Source organism: Cottoperca gobio, chromosome 17 (genome assembly GCF_900634415.1).
Source record: "Cottoperca gobio chromosome 17, fCotGob3.1, whole genome shotgun sequence".
Classification (NCBI taxonomy): Eukaryota; Metazoa; Chordata; class Actinopteri; order Perciformes; family Bovichtidae; genus Cottoperca; species Cottoperca gobio.
In genome coordinates, this window is record NC_041371.1 from 20,216,707 (window position 1) to 20,233,556 (window position 16,850).

The window sequence follows — 16,850 nt, forward strand, 5'->3', positions numbered from 1 at the left end:
GGAGAAAACGCTCTCAGCTTATTATGCAAATTGGTGAGGCACGTGAATAGAGACTGAAATGTAACCATTTAAGTTGCATGCAGCTGCTGCACGGTTCTATCACTTCATATTCAAGTCTTTGGCTATGCATCTTGCTCACAACTGGCAATGCTGTTCATCTGTATTCAATATTAATGTGTGTGCGCTTGGAAAGAGCCAGACAGGAGGCAGACAGATGTTTTGCAGTGAAAACTGTAGGCTGTTAGGCAAAACATGGGCTGATTTGCACACTGCTTATTGAATATTGAAAATATTTAAATTATTTAAAAAGGGGTTTACACCTGAATTTCTGTCAGGCAGGCCTAGAGTCTGCTCGCAAAGTCTGTTCAGACAGAAATGTACTTAACACACTCACACACTCCCCACCTCTCCTTCCAAGTCAGTGTCTCGTGGGAAGTCATTACAGAGGTTTGCTACAGTCATTATTGCTGCTGTACTATACAGCGTGCAAGTGTCTCTTTAAATGCATCGCGCATCACCACTGCCCAGACAAGCTTTACATGAGTCAAAATCTCAGACAACTGTAAGATTCACTTTTCTCATCACATCACCAGCAGTAAACAGCCAGACAAGAGTTAGTTTCACTATACAGAGAGTTTTATTCAATGTTAGAACACAAAATGCAGTCAGGAGCTTATAAAATAACCTCAGAGCTCTTCAGCGCTCGTTAGTGTGGGTGTGGGAGTCACAATAGAAAGAACAAGCTTTCTTTATGTCAGTTGTGAGACATACAGTATAATATTTCCATTGAAAAGCAGTTAAGGAATCAGGAAATCAGAACGTATACAGGACAGACACTAACTACTTTTAATAATCATACAAACCTCAGAATGTCATTAACAGTCCGACAATGATGAAATAGAACATGAGGATGTAATATTGATTTACAGTTACAAATTTCAATGGCCCCTGATGATGAAACACTAAAACCGAATCACAGTGGTTTCTCTATCAAACAAAATATACACTGTGGATGACAGGCACTTGTGAATGAGTTTGCAGGTAAAGCTCTCTCCTTTAGGACAAAAGCACTTGGCCTAAAATCATACATCTCTCATATTTACCATTCAACATGTAACAATATCATACACAAATTAATATCATGCTCTTGTCAATAGTATGAACTTCTTTGTCGTCTGCAGGAATATAAAATGGATGTGGTGGCTTTCTCTGGCCTGTTAACACAATAATTGAACACACACACTTAGATGTATGATTTTCACTAAACAGCGCCTTCTCAAAAATGGCTTCGCTTGCTTTGGAGGATCATATTGCTGCATAGCACGGATGAAAATCCACAGTTCAGGAGGTGAATACACTCCACTTTTGCACTCTAAAATGATCTTTGGTGAGAATGTAAACAATTGCACCAGAACAGAAAGAAAGGCTTGTAGCAAAAATGAAAAAGAACAACAACATCATCGCCATACAAATAAATCTTTACCTGATTAGGAATCCTACAACTAGTCGTCAGATAGCATGGATTAGGATAACATTACCCCCCCTGCCCTAGGTAATGCAGTGTACATTACAATAGAGTTATTCTTTAGGATCCCTTTATGATATTGATTAACTGAAGCATAACAAAATAGCAGGAAGCTGCAATGAGCAGGGTGATTTGGGGGTTGAAACAAAGGCGAGACAAGCTAAAGTACATGGGTTAGGGTGGATAGGCCTCCGCGTCTCCACGGTCCCAGACATAAGGCACATTAATAGGGTACATAGTGTTGTCTCCAACCCAAATACCCTTTAATATAAAAGTCGGCCTGAAAAGATGCCCAGTGAATTAGACATTTTGCAGCCCACACTGTGCACATTGAGTGCAGGACACATGGGCCCCTCAGTCTGCAGTCTATCCATTCAACTACCCACCTACCCACCTACCCATCCATCCGTCTGTCCCTGCTTCGGTCTGTCCACTGTCTGAAGGTACTACCACTGCTCCCAGCTGAAGTCGTCCCCACCTCCGAACACGACAAAGAAGCCAAGGATGGTGAGGAAGATGACAGCGTTTCCTGTCATCACCAGACCGCAAGCACCCCACTGGATCTGTAGGAGGGAAATATTCATTCTGAATCACACCAAAATAAACCCATAGTTTTCTATTCATAGTTTTCACGTGGCGTCACGGCCCTATGGGAACGCCCACCAGGAGGGCAAAACAAAGCTTCCTTCCACTGCCCGCCAACGACAGCTCCGCTTTTACCGCACTGTTAACCAAAATGCCAGATAGTTGTTGTTCAAGTGGATGTACAAACTGAAAAGGAGACAAGCCTGGCTGTGTTTCTACAGAATCCCGTCTCAGAATGAAAACCCAGAGAAGGAGAGTGTGTATTTGTGCAATTAGACGGGCCTGATAGCTGACTAAACTGACAACCCGGGCAACCAAGGTTGGGTAGCTAGTTAGCACTCATGTTCGCTTTGACAATTAAGAGTTTGTCTTTCAACTCCCAAAAAACAGCTTTATTGACCCATCCAGGTCGTACAGATAACAGTCTGCACTTTTGTACGCTTAAGGGGAAGTATTCTCCACAGGATATATGTAAACATCACTAAAGTACAGCTCCGGCAGAGAAGTTTGTAATGATTCAAATATGGCAGCGGGTGCTCTATATGGGTCACACAAGCCCAAGACTTGCACATTGTTTTATCGATCTTTGGTTTTCCTTTTTTGAGACTCGTGGGATGTAAAAGATGAACATTTGACAGGCTTGTGAGGTTGCTCTATAAAGTTCCCAGTGTTAGCTGCCATGTGTTTGCCCTCCAGGTCTCTGTAGTGGTCACATGACCGAAAACTATGAGTTGGTTTCACAACACTCTGCTGGCACAGTGTATAGTGTGCAGTGCAAGTATATACTAATAATGGATATGGTGCCAATAGCATAGTCATATCTACACAAACAAATAAAAGGCAAAGATAGTGGCCGTGTTTCCCGTATGAAAATCAACTTCCAAAATATTTCAACATGGATAGAAAGAACTCACTGTGGTAGTGCGAGCGAGCACAATGGGGAGCCCAAAAGATGATACCACGATGCCGGTTGTTAAGAAGTAGGCCAGCTCTCTGCATGCATTGCTGGAGGAGTCATCATCACTGAGGCGTCTGGATATGAAGGTCGGGATGGGGCTTAATATGTAGAAAATCAGGACAAACAGCGGCCAGTATACCCTACAGAAACAGAGGTGGAACAGTTAAACGGATACATAGTTCACGTTACATGATATACGATGGCAGTTTGCAGCTTGTCAGAACAAATAAACAGGTGCAAATTTTAAAAAGATCATTATTATGCCAAAATAAATCACTCAAAAAATATTTAACCATTCATAACAGAAGTAAACATTTTGAAGGGGCATTCCACAAATGAAGATCAGTTTACCTGAGAAACTTTGCTTGTAAAAACAACAACAACAACAACAACTGTATAATGTCTATGGAGAGATTTCATATGTCTGAAAAAATAACCCCAGAGTTCTCAGCTTGGGCAAGAGGTTTAAACATTTGTTTTAACATAAAGCCTGTATTACAAACTTGGAGCGTGAAGTTTGAAAGACGTGCGCATTTGGAGGGCACAGGGGCTCTTATGAAAGACGCTATTGAGTTGCATTATGGAAATTGTGGGATTCATTATGTCTGGAGCTTGACCCATACAAGGGTCTGGTAGACATCTGCGTCATTGATTTTGACCTTTCTTTTAAAAATCTGCCTCTTAAGACTTTTATAGAAAGTGCAATACTCGTTGCTGGAACACCACTTTAAGGCATTTATTATTGTGGTGTTGTTTTTGTTAAGTACTGTTGTTCATATCACTCTGATTGACTGCCTCTTCACTGGAAATATATCTCAAATATCCATTTAACCCTCAATATCACATGTTAAATCACGTCTATCTCAAGCAATAACGTCAATACTTCGTTATGACAAAAAACCTACCCGTACTGTTCCAGTGCGCAGCCCAGAAGAAGAAATGTGAGTCCAATGGCCCCACTGAAGGACAAAGCAACCAGTGCTGAAGGAAGGGAAACATTTAATTACATTACATGTTATACTTGAATTTGTTTGTATGCCAAGTCAACATTTAAGATTAATTTAGTGTGAATAATAGCAATTTAAAACAGCTTAATAACGGTACTAACGTTATAATTAATTATAATTAGTAACACATATACGTAACGTAGTATCCTTTGGTAGTTTCGTAATGGTAGCTTTCGAAATGATTCAGCAAGGTTTCCTAAATGTTGAAAACTAGGCTTACAAAGTTTTTGAGGCATTAACGTCTGCGTAACTAAATGAACGTAAGGCTCAGCTGTCGACTGACTCATATACGCATAAAACACAATACCTTTAATGCCGGCCATTGCGATAAACGTGTGAAACTTTCTCTTTGACTTTAGCTCTGCTCTTTGTGTATTGTTTATGTGCTCAGACTCTTGTTCGACGGACTTCCTGGGTTTCCTTCTGTGTCATCACGTGACCGTCTTAAAGCGACAGTAGCTCAGCAGCCTGCCTGAGATTTAATCACTGCCAACCGTGTACTGATCGGGAACCCATGGCTCGCGAGCCATATATGGCTCTTTCGATAATGCAATATGGCTCGTTTAACATTTTTTAACATGATTAACAAGTAATAAATAATTATATTGTGTCATTTTAAAGTAAAAACAGCGGATTTGTTTTTAGTTCTCCCCTGGTTGTGCCATGCAATGATTTAATTACCAAAACCGGCGGGCCAGTTATGACAGACATATGATATTTTCTCGCGGGCCGGATATAATTGCCTTGAGTTTGACACCCGTGCAGTAAACACTGAAACGTGCACATAAATGAGATAAATAACGTAAGCGTTTAGTTTATTTAATAAAAGAGCACCTGTTCAATGAAACACTGATACTGCTATTAGTACTCAGAGACGTGTTATTCTTAAAAAATGCACACATCAAGTTGCATTCAAATTTATATATTTTTATATATGGCTCTCAAGGAAATACATAAAAAAATATTTCGCTTTTATGGCTCTCCCAGCCAAAAAGGTTCCCGACCCCTGCGCTAATAGGTACATTATCAAATCTGCTTGTCAATCAAATATAGTTTGCTGATCCCATGGTTGATGCAATCCCTCTGATGAGGAGCACAAGACCATGCAGCGCTGGTCCTGGGATTAACCCCGTGTGATATCAATGGTGTAATGTTACTATTAGGTACTGTAGGCCTATTTAAGTATATCCATTGTAGACTACTTTAAACTTTTACTCCCCTACATTTCAAATAGATATATACTTTTTACTCCATTACTGTTATCTGACAATAGTAGTTTCTTTGCTGATTAACAATTTACATACAAAACATAAAATCATGTTATAAAATATAATACGGTGTTACATATTAAAGGCCCTGTCACACATATCGGTGCGACAGAAACGTATGCTGGCGTATATGAAAATTTGTCAGAGTCCAAATACGTCTAACTTTTCATCGGATCGGATCGGAAAAGTGAACATATACAGATACGCATGTCTAACCTATTGATAGCGCATCACTTACTTATACAAAATGTATCAGACGAATACCCAACAAATGCATGACGTATACAAAAATATGGCGTATACAAAATATCGGCAACACGCTGGTGTACGTTGATATAAGGTAAGGTATAAGTAGTATTCATTAAGAACTCACTGTGTTACGCTGGTGTACGTTGATATAAGGTAAGGTATAAGTAGTATTCATTAAGAGCTCACTGTGTTACGCTGGTGTATGTTGATATAAGGTAAGGTATAAGTAGTATTCGTTAAGATCTCACTGTGTTACGCTGGTGTACGTTGATATAAGGTAAGGTATAAGTAGTATTTGTTAAGAGCTCACTGTGTTACGCTGGTGTACGTTGATATAAGGTAAGGTATAAGTAGTATTCATTAAGAGCTCACTGTGTTACGCTGGTGTACGTTGATATAAGGTAAGGTATAAGTAGTATTCATTAAGAGCTCACTGTGTTACGCTGGTGTACGTTGATATAAGGTAAGGTATAAGTAGTATTCGTTAAGAGCTCACTGTGTTACGCTGGTGTACGTTGATATAAGGTAAGGTATAAGTAGTATTCATTAAGAGCTCACTGTGTTACGCTGGTGTATGTTGATATAAGGTAAGGTATAAGTAGTATTCGTTAAGATCTCACTGTGTTACGCTGGTGTACGTAGATATAAGGTAAGGTATAAGTAGTATTCGTTAAGAGCTCACTGTGTTACGCTGGTGTACGTTGATATAAGGTAAGGTATAAGTAGTATTCGTTAAGAACTCACTGTGTTACGCTGGTGTACGTTGATATAAGGTAAGGTATAAGTAGTATTTGTTAAGAGCTCACTGTGTTACGCTGGTGTACGTTAATATAAAGTAAGGTATAAGTAGTATTCATTAAGAACTCACTGTGTTACGCTGGTGTACGTTGATATAAGGTAAGGTATAAGTAGTATTCGTTAAGAGCTCACTGTGTTACGCTGGTGTACGTTGATATAAGGTAAGGTATAAGTAGTATTCGTTAAGAGCTCACTGTGTTACGCTGGTGTACGTTGATATAAGGTAAGGTATAAGTAGTATTCATTAAGAACTCACTGTGTTACGCTGGTGTACGTTGATATAAGGTAAGGTATAAGTAGTATTCATTAAGAGCTCACTGTGTTACGCTGGTGTATGTTGATATAAGGTAAGGTATAAGTAGTATTCGTTAAGATCTCACTGTGTTACGCTGGTGTACGTTGATATAAGGTAAGGTATAAGTAGTATTTGTTAAGAGCTCACTGTGTTACGCTGGTGTACGTTGATATAAGGTAAGGTATAAGTAGTATTCATTAAGAGCTCACTGTGTTACGCTGGTGTACGTTGATATAAGGTAAGGTATAAGTAGTATTCATTAAGAGCTCACTGTGTTACGCTGGTGTACGTTGATATAAGGTAAGGTATAAGTAGTATTCGTTAAGAGCTCACTGTGTTACGCTGGTGTACGTTGATATAAGGTAAGGTATAAGTAGTATTCATTAAGAGCTCACTGTGTTACGCTGGTGTATGTTGATATAAGGTAAGGTATAAGTAGTATTCGTTAAGATCTCACTGTGTTACGCTGGTGTACGTAGATATAAGGTAAGGTATAAGTAGTATTCGTTAAGAGCTCACTGTGTTACGCTGGTGTACGTTGATATAAGGTAAGGTATAAGTAGTATTCGTTAAGAACTCACTGTGTTACGCTGGTGTACGTTGATATAAGGTAAGGTATAAGTAGTATTTGTTAAGAGCTCACTGTGTTACGCTGGTGTACGTTAATATAAAGTAAGGTATAAGTAGTATTCATTAAGAACTCACTGTGTTACGCTGGTGTACGTTGATATAAGGTAAGGTATAAGTAGTATTCGTTAAGAGCTCACTGTGTTACGCTGGTGTACGTTGATATAAGGTAAGGTATAAGTAGTATTCGTTAAGAGCTCACTGTGTTACGCTGGTGTACGTAGATATAAGGTAAGATATAAGTAGTATTCGTTAAGAGCTCACTGTGTTACGCTGGTGTACGTTGATATAAGGTAAGGTATAAGTAGTATTCATTAAGAACTCACTGTGTTACGCTGGTGTACGTAGATATAAGGTAAGGTATAAGTAGTATTCATTAAGAACTCACTGTGTTACGCTGGTGTACGTTGATATAAGGTAAGGTATAAGTAGTATTCATTAAGAGCTCACTGTGTTACGCTGGTGTACGTTGATATAAGGTAAGGTATAAGTAGTATTCGTTAAGAGCTCACTGTGTTACGCTGGTGTACGTTGATATAAGGTAAGGTATAAGTAGTATTCGTTAAGAGCTCACTGTGTTATGCTGGTGTACGTTGATATAAGGTAAGGTATAAGTAGTATTCGTTAAGAGCTCACTGTGTTATGCTGGTGTACGTTGATATAAGGTAAGGTATAAGTAGTATTCGTTAAGAGCTCACTGTGTTACGCTGGTGTACGTTGATATAAGGTAAGGTATAAGTAGTATTCATTAAGAACTCACTGTGTTACGCTGGTGTACGTAGATATAAGGTAAGGTATAAGTAGTATTCGTTAAGAGCTCACTGTGTTACGCTGGTGTACGTTGATATAAGGTAAGGTATAAGTAGTATTTGTTAAGAGCTCACTGTGTTACGCTGGTTTGTGTTGATATAAGGTAAGGTATAAGTAGTATTCATTAAGAGCTCACTGTGTTACGCTGGTGTACGTTGATATAAGGTAAGGTATAAGTAGTATTCGTTAAGAGCTCACTGTGTTATGCTGGTTTACATTGATATAAGGTAAGGTATAAGTAGTATTCGTTAAGAGCTCACTGTGTTACGCTGGAGTGCGTTGTTGAACGCTGATGTTTTGAGCATGTTCAAAATTACCGGACATACCCGACGTGTGCTTCATAAGATATGCAGACGTTACACATAAGTTACGTTACGTTAGACATACGTGAATACGGAATACGTACATGAATACTTACCTACGTAAATATAGTATGTGAATACTTACTTACATAAATACCTACGTAAATACCTACGTGACTACGTTAGAGGTACGTTAGATATCGGCTACGTCGGCTGACGGTGAACCCTACAGCCAATGTATTGATAACGAGTGGATAACCTATTCCTACCCTATGTTAAGATTATGCCTGACGACGGAGTAATTTATTAAACGTGTTTCTACAGTACAGCTAGCGTTTTGGGAGCTTATTGGGGTTTAAATATAGTATATAGGGTCCCTGTGAGTAGCTCATCCTCACTTCTTCACAGCACGTCTTGATGAATACATCAACCCATCATCAGAGAGCATGGAGGAAGCTGAGAGGCTGCGACAAGAGTACATTCTGTTCTCCAGCATCAGCATGAGGTGATTCGTTATGTATACGTCAGCTACAACACCTCTGTGGAAAAGTTGGACGTATTTGGACTCTGACACATTTTGAGCTAAGTTTCATATACGTCATATATGTACATATATGTTTCTGCCAGAACTGTGTGACAGGGCCATATGTCTGCCGTGTTCAGAGTATCGTCTGCGTCCTTCAAACGATCACAACTTACCCTTAATTTATATCAACATATTGCCGATATTTCATATGCGCCGACATACGTTTCTGCCATACGGATATGTGAGACAGGGCCTTAAGCTAGCAACAGTGTGTCATTTAAATAGACTCCTGCTCGACCAGCTACAACATGAAAATGTTGTTTAGTGCTTACACATATATATTGTCAATAATAATCGAATAGTATATACAATATAGAATTATAATCCTATAATACAAAAGTTTGGACACACATGTGTCCAAACTTTTGACTGGTACTGTATATTAACACTCAGGAGTCATTTCCGTGCATAATGATAACTTATACCTGACCAGTATACAGGATTTTATTTATAGTATTATACACTATATTATAACTCCAGCGCTGATTCGACTCGATCGAAGGGCTGGGCAGTCTGAGGAAAAAGCGCCGTAGTTCCTCCAGCGTGGCACGCTCATCGGGGTTTCTTGCCAGACACATGTTCAGCAAAGTCTTCACCTCTGAAAAGCAAGAAGGACAGCAGGAGATTAATGTTTAAGTGGACAGTTGATCCCATCAAAAAACTGAAGAAATCTGAAGAATAGATGATAGATAGGTGTGTGTGTGTGTGTGTGTGTGTGTGTGTGTGTGTGTGTGTGTGTGTGTGTGTGTGTGTGTGTGTGTGTGTGTGTGTACCTGTGGACAGTGCACAGTTGATTTTAATGTGGTTTTGAATGAAGTCCTTGGTTGTAAAGTTCTCATGTCCAGGCAACAATGAATAGAAGAGCGCACCAAGCTGTCAAACCGTGGAGGGACCGGCCCGGTAAGTCCGACTTTCAAACCTCCAAAAGAGAAATTGAGGGAAAAGAAAGAAAAACGATGAGGAGAAGCTTTGTTTGGTCCTGACAGTCATTATTACAGACATTGACAAATGAGTGACTAGCAGAAGCCAGATATCATACCGAAGTAGGCATAGAGAGGCTCATCAATGGTGAAGCTGCCACAGCCAAAGTCGATCACCCGCACTCTTGGGACAGAAGAGTTGCCTTCAATCAGGACGTTTTGTAATTTGATGTCCCGGTGAAAGACCCCCTTAGAGTGCATGTCGATGGCTGCATCCACCAGCTGCATCAGGATATTCTGAGATAGAGAGAGAGGGTCGGAGTTGGACTGTAAAACAATATTTTCTTCTCATTCTTGAAAGGATGGAAACATATCTTAAACAATTGAACTGTAATGATGATGACATGACTGTGTACATTATTGCAATAATATACCAATTTATTAGCTACATGCTATTTCTATTTATGAACCTAAATGTTCCTGTAAAGAAGGGGTCGCTCCAGCATGTACGCCTAATACAAAAGACTTTTTGAAGCAAAATCAATCTAATTCAATAGAATCAATGGATTTGCTTGTAGATACAAAGAAAATCCACGCTAATCTTTTGCATAAAGGTCAGCTTTGGTGAACTTGACACTCAAATTGGTGCTATTGACCAATAGCTGGCTTATTTAACATTTAACACACCAAGTGAACAAGTGAGATAGATTGGCTTTAACTTTTCAGCTTTGGTTTGAACTAAATCAAACAAACATATCCAGAAAATGATGGTTTGTACCTTTGCCACACTTTCGTCCAGGAATCCTTGTTGGACTTGACAGTACTTGTAGAATTCAATGGAGAGGTCTGGTTTTTCCATGACCAGTACTAAGTCCTCGCCCAGAAAGTACCAGTCCAGGAGGGACACTGCAGCTGATTGTCCAACTCTGTTTTGTCCCGGTAGACCTGCAGTTTTCAGCATAAAGGCCACCTCAAGAATGATGCGATAAACCTTTCCATAGCAAGTCTAAAATAAATAATGCAATTATTCCAAGTGTTAATAATGACCTGCTTCGACAATAGCTTCGAGAAGTACAGTGACATTTGATAACATGTCTATAATCCATTATGGACATGGGCATCATAGAAAGTGTTACACAAATATTTAACATTCAACGATGGCGTTGGACATCAGATCAAATGACTCACCACTTGTCCATACGTCACGTTCACAGTGGGAATGCGCTTGATGGTCACCTGCAAGACAGAAGTACAAATCATGTGGTTGGTACTTCCTGGGGAACAGTCAACGGTATAATGAGTGTGCGCATTTGTTTGTTAGACTTACTGGTAAACCGTCGGGTTTACGGTAGCCGCTGAACACAGAGCCGAAGCCTCCGACTCCGATGGACTCGAGCTGATGGTACTTGTTCTTAAAATCAACTAAACACGCACACAAAGAGACAAATCTGTTTTTTTTAAACTTCTTATAACTTTTCTAAATGTAACCCTATTTTCTTTTATGCTTTAACTGATTGTATTCTTAGCCTTGAAACCTCCGAATTTGAAATGAAAACTTAATTTCTCTAAATCTCTCTAAGTCATTTCCCACTGTCAGCTCACCTCTGCTCGTGTTTCCCGAGGAGGACATCTTGTAGATTTTCTCCTCCTCGGTTGAGGCGCTTGTGTTGTCGCCGTCATCGTCAGCGCTTACATCCTCACTCTCTTCAGAGCTGGATTCACTGAGGCTGATAAAGTCGGGACACATGATCTTCTTTTTAGGTGCCTCACTATCATCACTGGCCTTTCTCCTTTTCACCACCACGCTGGGATCCTCAGGGGACATCACACAGGATGCAGTGCTGCTGCTGCTGCTGCTGCTATACCTGCTCTTCTTTTCAGGTGCTCTGGCATCACCACGGGCCTTTGTCTTGCCCCTCTTGATCCTGACATCCTCCACTGACACCTCACAGTGTTCAGTGGGGTTGGAGAGGTTACTACTCCTCATCCTTCTTCCAGGTATCTTTCCATCATCACCACTCCTCCTCTTCCTCACACTGACTGTCGCCTGCACATTGTTGCAGGGCTCATCGGAGGTGGGTGATGCTGAGACATTAGTGCAGACCTGGACATTGTACGGCCCGCGGGTCACATCCGGCCCTTTAGCCGGCCCTAATCGGCCCGCGTGAGGACAATCGTAAATTATAACATATATGAAAAAGTATATATATTTTTTTAAACAGCACCCTTTTCAAAATAAAAGCAACACCATTGTATTGCGTGCATGGTGTAAATAACTTTCTAACTGTGTTGCTATTATTTTGAAAAGGGGTGACATTGCACATCCAGAGATGTAGCTGTCAACACAAGTTATGTCTTATCCCACAAAATCGCTAGAAAAAGTAAACCGTTTTCTGACGGAGAGTTTATCAAGGAGTGTTTGGTGGATTCTGCAGCACTCGTATGTCCGGAGAAAAAGGAGGCATTTGAGAAGCCATGCAGTCAATGAAAGGGACAACAACAGGGAGGGATGTGTTCACGGAGGTAAATGCATGTGTGGACAAGTTGGGACTGATGGTTGTCCAAATCTGAGGGGGAAAAATGTCGGACTTTTGAAGAGAATGCAGTATAAAGTGACAGAAATGAACCCTGAACAGAAATGGGTATTTTTGCATTGTATTATACATGAGGAAGTGTTGTGTAAGTCAGTTCTAAAAATTAACCATGTTGTTGATGTTGTAACTAAAATAGTTAACTTCATCAGGGTAAGAGCATTGAATCACAGACAGTTTGTTGCACTTTTGCAGGAAAATGAGACTGAACATCGTGACATAGGCTACCACGCTGCTGTCAGGTGCTCAGCCTGGGCAAAGAGTGTGGGACCTGAGAGAAGAGAGTCAAGACTTCTGTGTGAAGAAAGGAAAAGACGTCCCACAGCTTTCAGATGCAGACTGGAGGGCAGACCTTGGTTTTGCTGTAGATGTGACTGCACTAATGAATTAACTAAATGTCAAACTGCAATGCAAGGGCCTTTTTGTGCATGAAATGTACAGCGCAGTGAAAGCTTTCATGAGAAAGTTGCAGCTTCTCTCAAGCCAAATGGAGGACAACATTCTCACCCACCTTACTGAAGGAAGCCACACCATCAGCTGATCACCTCCACAGGTACTCATCCATGTTAGAAGCACTGCATGGTGAGTTTTGGAGGCGATTTCAAGACTTTAAAACAGTTGAGAATGAAATGCACATGATTTTTCCCCATCTACATGCAATGTGGATGATGCACCCAGTGATGTTCAGCTTGAACTCATTGACCTGCAGTCTGACACACTTCTGTCAGAGCACTTTAGGTCAGTCTCACTGCCTGAGTTTTACTCTTCCCTGAAAGAGGAGAACTTTGCACACATGAGGAGACATGCTCAGAAGATTCTGGTCCTCTTTGGATCTACCTACATATGTGAACAGACATTCTCAGTGATGAAGTTCAACAAAGTGTAAAACACCTTTTCAGTATTGGTTTGTGAAGAATACTGATGTAATGATTGTTTTTACTGTTTATTACTTCTCTAGGAGTATTTTCCTATTTGACCCACTCCACAATTTCATATATTTATTGGAAGAGAATATCCTTATTCTTTTGATTACCAGTAGCAGCTAATCAAAACATATAATGTACTGCTTTTACAATGGGAGAAAATGAATATTGAGCAGAATCAAGTTAAATTTATTGTTGATTCGGCCCTCCAACACAGCTCGGGTTTCTCATGTGGCCCCTTGTAAAAATTAATTGCCTACCCCTGTGTTAAGGTATGTGCGGAGTCCGCCAGAAAATGTCCCTTATTTTGAAATTCCAATGTTGACAGGTATGATGACCACACTGCAAGAGTGCAATTGTAATATTGTATTTAGTGCCATCATTAGGGGAACTTTTGTATTTTTGACAAAGGGAAGACAATTGCATGATAATATGCATGTGTTTAAGTCTGCATCAGTAAATGAGCTGAACATTTGATCTTTTATAAAACCTGATGGTTTTTTAATGTTGTACTTTTTACTTCATTAGATTTATTTGACATTAATTACTGTTTACAGATTTAGATTCATGTAAATTATAAATCAACTAATAATGATGTATTATTATAGGTGAGGCTACCCAGCTGTATATAAAGTAAATAAAAGTGGCTCCACCTTTACCACCTGCAACAATAATGATGCATTAATGCCTCAATAATTATAACACAGTGATATACATGTGTATATATGTGTGTGTGTATATATATATATATATATATATATATACACTATATATATATATATATATATATATATATATATATATATATACATGTATGTATATATATATATATGTACATATATGTATATATATATATACACATGTATGTATATACAGTATATCTCAAAAGTGAGTACACCCTTTAGATTTTTGCAAATATTCTGTTATATCCTTTCAGGGGATAACATTATCCTACTGAAACTTTGATATAACTTAAAGTAGTCAGTGTGCTGCTTGAATAACAGTATAGATTTATTGTCCTTTGAAAATTACTCAGTACACAGCTGTTAATGTCTAAACAGCTGGCAACAAAAGTGAGTACACCCCATAGTGAACATGTCCTAATTGTGCCCAATGATGTTGTTTTCCCGCCCTGGTGTCATGTGACTCGTTAGTGTTACAAGGATTCAGGTGTAAATCAAATCAAAAATCAAATGATAAATGATAAGCAGGGCTGTTAAATTTGGTGTTTTGGGCACAATTCTCTCTGAATGCTGGACAACATGGCACCTCATGGCAAGGAACTCTCTGAGCGGCTGAAAAAAAGGATTATTGCGCTTCACAAAGATGGCCTTGGCTATAAGAAGATTGCCAACACCATGAAAATGAGTTGCAGCACAGTGGCTAAGATCATACAGCGGTTTTCCAGGACAGGTTCCACTCGGAACAGGCCTCGCCAGGGTCGACCAAAGAAGTTGAGTCCACGTGCTCAGCGTCATATCCAGAGGTTGGTTTCCAAAAATAGACGTGCGAGTGCTTCTAGCATTGCTGCAGAGGTTGCAGAAGTGGGATGTCAGCCTGTCAGTGCCCAGACCATACGCCGCACACTGCATCAAATCGGTTTGTATGGCCGTCGCCCCAGACAGAAGCCCCTTCTGAAACCGATGCATAAGAAAGCCCGCAAACAGTTTGCTGAAGACAATGAATCCAAGAACATGAGTTACTGGAACCATGTCCTGTGGTCTGATGAGACCAAAATAAACCTGTTTGGGTCAGATGGTGTCCGGCGTGTGTGGCGGCACCCTGGTGAGGAGTACCAAGACAAATTTGTTTTGCCTACAGTCAAGCATGGTGGTGGCAGCATCATGGTCTGGGGCTGCATGAGTGCTGCCGGCACTGGGGAGCTGCATTTCATTGAGGGACACATGAATTCCAATATATACTGTGACATCCTGCAGCAGAGCATGATCCCCTCTCTTCGGAAACTGGGCCGTAGGGCAGTTTTCCAACATGATAATGACCCTAAACACACCTCCAAGATGACAACGGCCTTGCTGAAGAAGCTGAAGGTTAAGGTGATGGACTGGCCAAGTATGTCTCCAGACCTAAACCCAATTGAGCACATGTGGGGCATCCTCAAGAGGAAGGTGGAGGAGTGCAAGGTGTCCAACATCCGTGCGCTCCGTGATGTCGTCGTGGATGAGTGGAAGAAGATTCCAGAAGCAACCTGTGCAGCTCTGGTGAATTCCATGCCCAGGAGGGTTAAAGCAGTGCTAGATAACAATGGTGGTCACACAAAATATTGACACTTTGGGCACAATTTAGACATGTTCACTATGGGGTGTACTCACTTTTGTTGCCAGCTGTTTAGACATTAACAGCTGTGTACTGAGTAATTTTCAAAGGACAATAAATCTATACTGTTATTCAAGCAGCACACTGACTACTTTAAGTTATATCAAAGTTTCAGTAGGATAACGTTATCCCCTGAAAGGATATAACAGAATATTTGCAAAAATCTAAAGGGTGTACTCACTTTTGAGATATACTGTATACATACATGTAAAAATATATAATGTACTGCTTTTTACAATGGGAGAAAATGAATATTGAGCAGAATTAAGTTACATTTATTGTTGATTCGGCCCTCCAACACAGCTCGGGTTTCTCAGGTAACCCTTGTAAAAATGAATTGCCCACCCCTGATGTAACATGTAGTGTCAATGGGAGGAGATAAAGGTCTGTCAGGGGGCTCACAGGCCTTGTTAAACGTTTTTTGTGGCGTGAGGTTTTGGTCCTGATGGAGAGGGGAGCGATGCAAACAGTTTGTGTCCAGGGTGGGAGGGGTCGGCCACAAAGTTCAGTCCAGAGGGGATGTACTGATTTTCAATTATTTAATTTCATATTTCTCTAGAGGAGATCAGGTGATTAATTTCATCCTATGTGGAGTGTATGATCGTTCACCCTCTACCACTATAATGATTTGACTCATTCACGGTTTTCCAGCACATTCAATGGTCCTCCCATGATGAGAGTTTTTATTTGTTAAGTATATCTCTGTGTTTGTTGTTGGTCCATCAACTCTGTTTGCACATGTTCTGTTCTGTGCAGTGTATGTGTATTCTTTTTAAAACTCACAACACCATAAGTTATATTTCCATTCAAATTTAAAGTTTTAGGCAAATTTAAAACATTCCAGCTACATAAATTGTGATTCAGTGCAACTTTTTATGAATTGTTGTTTCTCTTTAACATTCCACTTAATAATCCATCATCATCAATCATTCAGTTTTGAATGGGTTTCATGTATTTGCTTGAGGATAGGTGTATCTGATGAAGATAGACAGAAGATATTTTGACGTGTCCCAGTACGGAAAAAGCAAATGTGTAAATGATGAAAGTAATGAAGGTAGAATTCCACATGTAG

General features: G+C 40.0%; 1 protein-coding gene and 1 pseudogene across 1 annotated transcript; both read right to left on the reverse strand.

The window, feature by feature from the left end:
- Positions 1–614: 614 nt before the first annotated feature.
- leprot (leptin receptor overlapping transcript) lies at positions 615–4,519 on the reverse strand. Its single transcript, XM_029454289.1, has 4 exons — positions 4,383–4,519; positions 3,974–4,049; positions 3,025–3,208; positions 615–2,088 (listed from the first exon to the last, which is right to left on the reverse strand). The coding sequence occupies exons 1-4, from the start codon at positions 4,396–4,398 to the stop codon at positions 1,972–1,974; spliced, it is 393 nt and encodes a 130-aa protein (XP_029310149.1). The 5' UTR covers positions 4,399–4,519; the 3' UTR covers positions 615–1,971.
- Positions 4,520–9,328: 4,809 nt separating this feature from the next.
- LOC115022420 (serine/threonine-protein kinase pim-2-like) lies at positions 9,329–11,917 on the reverse strand (annotated as a pseudogene).
- Between the last annotated feature and the right edge of the window lie 4,933 nt (positions 11,918–16,850).